Source organism: Salminus brasiliensis, chromosome 1 (genome assembly GCF_030463535.1).
Source record: "Salminus brasiliensis chromosome 1, fSalBra1.hap2, whole genome shotgun sequence".
NCBI classification, from domain to species: domain Eukaryota; kingdom Metazoa; phylum Chordata; class Actinopteri; order Characiformes; family Bryconidae; genus Salminus; species Salminus brasiliensis.
In genome coordinates this window covers 69,047,013-69,055,543 of record NC_132878.1, presented here as the reverse complement: position 1 = coordinate 69,055,543, position 8,531 = coordinate 69,047,013, and the positions used below count along the sequence as shown (strand labels likewise).

Sequence of the window (8,531 nt, the reverse complement as noted above, 5' to 3'; positions counted from 1 at the left end):
TGTGTTTTCCTTTTACAAATCTATGATTGCTGTACTTTGGTAGATCATCTTCATTCCATACTGTTGAATATTACATTTGTTAATGTGTAAAAATGTGGTATCTAATGGAGACTAGGTGTACCAAGAATGCAGACTTTCTGGAGATGCAGATAGAGATAAAGGTTAAAGAGTCAGAAGCTTTAGGGTCAGGCAGATACATCCTGTTGCAACTGGGTAGATTATAAAGGTCATGAAGATTGACCATCTGTTTAAAGATTAGAAACATGTTGCCCCTATATACAACATGATCAAGTAAATGTAGAAACTTCAGCACAGTATCCATGATTCATTTGCAGTAAAACCTAAATATTACCGTCAGAAGGAAGTGTCCCCAAACTTAAAGAATCTTTTAGTCAGTGTTCTCCATTACGGCTACTGTAAATCATTCTGTAGATCATAAAACATGTAATCCCACAGCAGGAAACCTGTTTGAAGGTGACCGCTCTCTAAATCTGCGTCTCCAAATAGCTCTGTTAAGAAGATGTAGAGGGAAAAGCAGCCTGAAAACGAGTTGATTCATCTGTGTGAGAAGGTCATCATGGCAGAAGAGGTAAAAGGATACGTCTGACAGGAACACTGAATCTGAAGAGAAAAACACCAGTGGACAAGTCGGATTTTCATTCAGTAGATTTATTTGCAAAAGGCACTCACTACATTGAAAGTAATGGTTTCACAAGTCATACTGTGAAGAACTTCCACTGACCAAGGATGTGCAACCCACATCCGAGCTTTAGCATGGATGTTTAGAAATGCTGAGTCTTCAGAAGCATGTACTGGTACAATCAATACCATACCATGATAATATATTAGCACAATAGCATGCTTTTAGTATCCATGTCTCTAAATTCTTTTTAATGCTTTAAACATTTTTAAATCTTTATCATCACAAACATTAAGTCCTTTTGCTGCATTCACACTAGACTACTGCAAACGAGAAGAGCGCGCTTGGGTGTGTAAAGCTTTACAGCAAGCATGTTGCATCGCAGAATGTGCAGCTATAAACCAAAGAGCCAAAACATTATGATCACCTGCCTAATTTGCTGACAGTCCTCCATGTGCTGCCAAAGTATCTCTCTCTGCAAGTCCTCTGAAGGTGGTATCTGTGGTATCTGCTACCAAGACGGTCCAGCAGATCCTTTAAGTCCAAAAAGTTGTAAACCTGTAGGCACACCTGGCTGGATCCTGCTTGGGATAAAGTGGCTCAGGTCCTCCCGCTGCCCGATTCTCCTACATCCAACGTCTTTGAGGCCGACTGTTCAGTTACCATCTAGCAAAGATCCCAGACCAATACAGGCACCACTTTTATGGCTTAATCAACATTATGCACTACATCTGTGAGTGCTCATAATGATTTGGCTCATCGATGTGTATATATGAGATTGTGTGTGTGTGTGTGTGTGTGTGTGTGTATAGGTGTGAAAGTGAGGTACTGAGATGCTCCCCCGAAGTTCGATACAATCTGTTAGACACCATATACATCAGACAGTGGCGCTTAGACTCGACACAAACACACGTACATGTGCAGACACACACAGGAAGGCATATTGCACAGCACAGTTTCACAGTTCAGTAATGATTTGAATCTGTAGCTGAAAGAGACAAACTCTAAATAAATTAAGCAAATAAAGCTCTGGCTTGTTAGAAAGTGCTGAGTGTGACAACGAATTGTTAGTAGTGTGCATGCAGTGAGTGATTGCACTTATCTGGTGCGTTTGGGGGATGCACAGTTCAGTAATATAAGTTTTTTTTCCCTGTAATTTATGGATCTGGTCCAAATGTTAGAATTGTTTTCAATCTGTGAACTTTAAATAAACAGTAATTATGGGTTAAATGTACAGAAGTGTGTCTCTGTATTGAAGTGTACGTACTTATACTTAGAACATCAACAATTTATGTCATTTTTACCAGGGGTGCCGCAACTTTTGCATATGACTACATTGCTGTGTCTATAAGGGCAGCACAGAGTGCACACATGCAAAAACCTTATACCATTATGACTTAGATGAACGATCTGTGGAAGTATTTAATTAATCTAATCATTGATTTGGATGTTCATCTCTTTACCTCAGCTATGCATTGTTTTAATTAGCAGAACTGGCTGAGTGAAAATAAATATCCACAGCAGCTGTGTGGCTAAAGATAAAAAATCTCTTAATGCACTTCAGCGTGGACCCCATATCAAGGACAGTAACAATACCAGCTCAACACAGGTGTCATTAATATTAATAAGCCACATGACTTGGTTGTCTATCTTAAGCTCTATTAGTAAATAAGTAGTTATACTATTAAGTAAATACTACCAGTGTTCCTCAATCAGGCATGTTTAAAGACTGTTCACTCTCTTGCATCTGTTAAGGTTAAGGAAAGAAATTGTCAGAAAACTCCAGATAGTCAATTAAGGCCTGTGAAAAAAGAGTTGTCAGGCTTTTTTTTAAGTATGGAGGCTTTCAAAGAATAATATACTACTATCCTCTGCAACCAAAATTAAGCTGATATGTATGATATTAATACATGCAAAGAAAGTTGTGTTGACTGTAAACATTGATATTGTTGATAGCTCCTCCTATCTCTGCTATTTATAATGAGACTTCTTAGCGCTAATAAACACACAAAGGCTAGACCAGATTGCTAAAACTCTAGAGTAACACTGCTACGGCATGTGAAATGTGCCATCACTTCCATCCACTTTTACTAAATGACAAAAAGGAAAAACACAGCCAGACTAACATGCAGTTCCTGGGCTCAACTACATGTTTTCTCTTAGTTGCTGAATGTAATTCTTTTAAATCCTAACAGTCCTAGCAGCAGAGCAATTTCTCCTAAATGTCATCTCAAGGTCAGTGTCTTTTTAACTGCAGTTGTGATGTTGTTCTTGATGTTCAATTGAAAGAGATCAGAATGAGCTTCATGTATGTGGGTCAATCAGCAAATAGAGGGGTAAAATTACATCGCCCCACCTCTTCAAGGAAAGCAAATGTGCACTACAGGGATTCATAAATCACACATAATGACAGTTTTATACTAAGTGTTTTACTAAGAATTTAGGTCATTTAGAAATTTAAAGTCATGTCACCAATCACATGTTGGTGTTCTACTCTATCACCCATGTTGAGCGGGTATTGTGAGGAAGCCTTGCACTAAAATGAGTCAAGAGATTTTTTTAGATATGTGTTTTTCTCAAGTTTTTTGAACCCCACTCAATAGAGTGCTTCTGAAATGTGTATGGTTCACACCCTACCACTATCTCTCTCTTTCTCTCTCTGTCTGTTTGTAGTTTACTAAAGAAAACTGGCTAAATGTCAAAGACACACTGCCCAAAGCATGTTGTTTAAATGATTTTTTACTTTGATTGGCTATTTAAATGATTTGGGGTTTCTCTTGTTGTTTCCAGTTGGTGCAGGTGTGTAAGATTTTTCAGAATAACATAAATGTAAAGTAACCAGTTGTGACATGACTCTGGGAAGTAATCAGTATTTTAAATTGGGTTACATTTGTGGAGAAACCGTCCCAATGCTGCATATCAGACAGCAAGACAACGTACCATTTTGCCATTATATCCGACTCAAAAGTGCATCAAACCTGGTCTGTTTTAAAACTCAGGACTTGGTTCCTTCTATCCTTTATGGCTTGGCTTCCATTCCATTGTCATATGAGCCATTGAATGACACGGGTGCAGTGAAACTGGGGCGACGAAAGTGGTTCCTATTTTGAGTGTGAATGCAGCATACATCAGACATACCTTACATAACAACAACTAGGGTTGGACCACAAGCCCTGAGATTTCATTGGTAGTATTCCATGAAATGGACAGCATAACTGGGACACGGTACTTTTTAAAAGATCCAAGACCATGCATGAACAATGTTTTCGTCCATCGTTCTCTACTATCTTTGTGGGGGGGGGTCTGAATTTAGGGGCATATCGAAGGAATACTGGTGCACAAGTCTATTCCAATGCAATGCAACTTCAAACTCTGTCTGGCACTTCCAGGGTACCGTAGCCAAAGTCCACCAAGATAGAGAACTTGGTATAAGAACGAAGGACAGTCTCAGGGCACAATAAACGTCATTGCAGTTTGCTACGGTTACTTATTGGTGTTGCTCCACACTTTATGAGTGATAGGATTCCTTCTTTAGTACCTACACTGCAAAAAAATCTTATCGTAGCAAGTTAAATCATCTTTAATCTAGTCTTCATTTATTATATTTCTCAGTTTAAGACTGCTGTAAGGATATTTGACTTGCTAAATTTCTTATTTACAGCAAGTTTCTCAACATTTTTGACATAAGTCATTTTATCTGGCTTGGGTCTTATTCCTCTGGCAGGTATTTTATTGTGTTTAATGGATAATGCACATAACATTTGAAGTAAGGAATCAATGGAATCTGTCAATGGAATAAGACACTTTTATTGTTATAAAAATTATTAAGGTAAACAATGTCTAGACGTATTTTAAATAATCTCAAAATATCTGTATAATCTCAAAGTGTTAGATATTTAGAGTAGATTATAGATGATTTTACTTTGTTTTTGCAGTGTTTTACAATTCAGTGGTCTGGTCGTCAGTAGGGACCAAGGTTTCTTTCAGGTTTCCTGTTGCATGATCAAGTTGTCAGGACACAGTGAACAGTTCAACAAACATTAAACATCAGAGTTCCCGTTGAGGGAACAGGTGAATAAGGCACTTATGTTTTCCTAAAAAACACTTCTTTCCCGTCTAGGTGTCCATCTGCACGTGGCATTCCTCACTAGGTTCAAGTTTTTCCTTGCTCTCTTCTCCCTCCTCTTTGGTCTGTAGTGGCACCGGCACAAATCCGTTCAGATATTTGGGGCTCTCCACGAACAGAGGCAGGTTGGTTAAGCTTGTGTTGATGTCCTTCTCCAGTTCCTCTTCCTCCATCTCCTTCTTCTCTTCGTCCATGGCGCTGTTGGCCCTGCGTCCGTCCCCCGGAATGTTCTTTTTCAGCTCCCGGTTCTTGGTGCGCTTGGTCAGTTTGGTGACTGAGCTTAGCCGGTTGAAGATGTTGTCCTCGGACGAGGCCTGGTTCGAGTCGCTGCGCCGGTGTTCGCTCTGCTCCACCCGCAGGCGCAGGTTGTTCAGCTTGGTGTCGATGCTCTCCTGAGAGGATGTCTTAAAGTGGTTGGTGTCCAGGCTGTTGAAAGCGGCTCTTCTCTCAGGGGACAGCATGTCCAGGGAGTGAGCACGCTGGTCAAGGCCCAGCTGTCGGCGTTCCATGCTACGAATGGTTGCTGCCCGCTGCAGTTTGTCGTGAACTTCAACACTGAGACGACGCCTCGTCTCCCTGAACTCGGCCCTCACATTGGCTTTCCATTCGGCTGCGTGGGCTTTAAACTCACCAACCTGGAAAATCAAGACATTTGTGAGGGCCATGACTGCCAGTTAGAGTCGGAATTGGTATTATGGTCAAGTATTGTGTCACATTCAGTTCAGTGGTTCTTCATTAAAGACAATGGTTTCATCTCATAGGGACATATGGATGGTTAACTAGTTTAGATAAAGAAACCATGCCAACCAAACCTTTTTTTCCATACAGATATTACAACTATCTCTATCTATATCATTATTAGCTACCCATAGACTTCCATTGACTTTCTGTGCAAATTATATAATAAAAATACATAACAAATGTTTGCAATATTTGCTACCTAGCAGCTTTGCATCAGACATCCATGACATCCTGCTCAAAACTGTTTAAGTTGTGTATACGAAACGTTGTGTTTGCTGTGTTTCCATCTCTGTGCTTCAATTTCATCTGTGTGTGGAAAATGCTGCACCATGGGCTTCCCTAAAATCTTCATAATCTACTGATCAGGACTTTCTGTTTATCTGATTTGATCTTTCTCCATCAGAGCCCCAACTGATCCCGTCTCTCTGGGCTGCTTGAGAACTTTCCATTTAGAGTAGTTGCAGCCATTTCTAGATCCCTTTCTTGGTAAGAGCTGAAAAATGGCTTGTGAGTTCCTTCTAAGCACCTTCTGGTCTCATCCTCCATCCAGCTCCACCTCTCCACTGTACTTGCTTGCCTCTGCATCCCAACACTGCCCACTAATCAGTACACTTCTTATGGTACGGCACTACTGTTCTACATTATTTAGTGTGAAAGTGTTCAGTTTCTGACACAGCTTTTGTTTGGCATGTGAGGGAAATCTGCCACATGGCACAAAAGGTATGCATACATTTTCTCAGAGTTTTTTACTTTCTGTTCATGCTGGTACTAAATGCTCACCTCTTCCTTTGTCTTTTTGGAGAGGACTCTCAGCCAGTCCCCAATCATACTCAGGACGGCAGCAAAGTAGGCCAAACCAACCAGGATCCAGAACCACACCAGAGGCTTGTACCATTTATAATACTCTATTCTTCTATTACCCCCTGAAACACACAGTCCATAACGCCACAACATTCAGAAGTCATAGTTATTGCTGGTGATAACAGAAGTATTTTGGTTTCACAAGCTGACAGTTGACGACACAATTTAAGTGCTTATTTTTCCATGTAAATAGTTAATAGTTACATAACTACCAACATTACAATATGTGCAATTGTGTATAGAGATAAAACACCATCCACTATAAAACTCTTCTGGAGAGTAACAGCCTGGTCCTCTTCTTTAGTCCAAAAGGTTATAAAGCACCAGGTGTCAGTAAGGTTTTATCGGTGCTATAAAAGGCTGTAATGGAGATTCTGTCTACAGCTGAAGTAAACACTGCCAGTTCTTATTAGCATCACTGCACCAGTCTACAGAGAAGCAGTGAAAATGACGTTCAGCAGTTTATTTCAATATGACTGCATAATAAGCTCAGTAGAGTCAGTAAGAAAAGATTGATTCATGGCCAGTGATTTAGTGAAAATCAATCGGGTGTGAATTATAAATGACAGCACTGTGTCCTGTGATTAATGATAAACAGTGTGTAATGGATATATGGACATATACACCTGAGGCAGTGGCAAACCATGAACTTGTTTCATTGGCTCTAGGTATGTGACTTTTAGACTTCAGGCTGCAAATGTCAAAACTGAGTCAAAAAAAGAAAGAACCCACCTATACGATAATACTTATTTCTAAACAATTAGAGCTACTCATACTATACTTACATCCGCAGTCTATCTAGAACTTTACAGATAGACTAGAGTGACATTTGGTTTAAAGACAAAACTGCTGCCACCCACTGACTATCATAATGTGATGAAGTCCAAATTCTGTTGGTGGTTAAGACACTTCAGTTCTGGTCTTCAGTTCTACCAGTAAAATACATCAATTGGAGAGCTTGTTTAGTCATTGAGTGGACAATTGTCATTTCTAAAAATATGAAACCCTCTTTGTTCCACCAAAACTTATTAACGGAATATGACTAGTACTAGTAATAGTGCAGCGTTTAGAAAAAAAGCATCATTCTCTACAGTCTTATGCAAAAGGACATCCTTTTAGAGTAGAATGTTCCAAATACAAGTTATACAAAAGTAACAGTATATTAAACATCATGTTTCACTTATGAGCATCATGAAAATATCACACTTTTCTAAATTTTAGGATATTTTTAAATAATTCAGTTCATTCGTACCTGCCACATAATCTCCAATGCCCACGGTGGTCAGGGTGATAACCACAAAATAAATGGCCTCCAGCGCCGTCCATCCCTCTATGTGTTTGAAGATGACAGCAGGGATGGTTACGAAGACGATGCAGCCAACCAGGATGAAGAGCAGAGTGGAGGCCACACGAATCTTTGTCTGACTGATCTGGTTGTGTTTGCGCTGTCAACAAGAGAATAAATGCAAACAGAAAGTTTGAGAGGTTGGACACTTGTGCCAAGTTCATAGTTTACACCATTTTAGTCCAGCATTCCTTCTCTTTGGATCTGCTGTAAATTCCCCAGGATCAACGAATACACTGCATAAACGGTCTCTCCTGTTGAGTAAAAACTATGGTGGAAATTAAATTCAGCTTAAAGAAGCTGTTACATGTGAACTTCCAGTTTAAATCTGAAAGTAGATACAAATAATGTCATTGTGTTACATCCCCAGCAATAGACTTCAAGTGTAAAAGCAATAATTAGTCCCTATTAAAATAAAAGGAAATAAAAGGTTAATCTGGCATCCAGAACAGACACTAAAACGAGAGGTCAGACAGCTTAGCTTCTTTACTCAGGCTGAACGTAAGACTCTGTCACCACTTCCAGTCACATGTAGCATGATTAAACACATTGCGTGACTCAGTAAAGGTGCTGCTGCTCTATCAGGGCCCCATACAGCTATAACGAAGCCTGATTAGCACTAATGAGCAACAATCTCATGCTTTTCCACAGATGCTTCTGTCACAGTGAGCTAGACCCTGCTGGAGGTGGAGGTCATGGAGCTACTGTTTGTTTATCAACCCCGCAGACCAGCTGGGCTTTAGCCAGCCCACCCTAGCAGATCCAAGAGCTGCAGACCCTCCTACTGAGCTCAATATGAAAGGATGAATGGTTCTGCA

General features: G+C 40.0%; 1 protein-coding gene across 2 annotated transcripts in view; it reads right to left on the bottom strand.

Moving 5' to 3' along the window:
- Positions 1-651: 651 nt before the first annotated feature.
- Positions 652-8,531, bottom strand: part of kcnk10a (potassium channel, subfamily K, member 10a) — a 31,544-nt gene continuing 23,664 nt past the window's right edge. For both annotated transcript variants that reach the window (XM_072688259.1, XM_072688262.1), the window contains 3 exons: positions 7,621-7,813; positions 6,288-6,430; positions 652-5,401 (listed from right to left, as the gene is read on the bottom strand). In XM_072688259.1, coding sequence (XP_072544360.1) covers positions 4,757-5,401; positions 6,288-6,430; positions 7,621-7,813 — 981 coding nt within the window. In that variant the 3' untranslated portion in view covers positions 652-4,756. The remainder of the gene's footprint in view (positions 5,402-6,287; positions 6,431-7,620; positions 7,814-8,531) is intronic.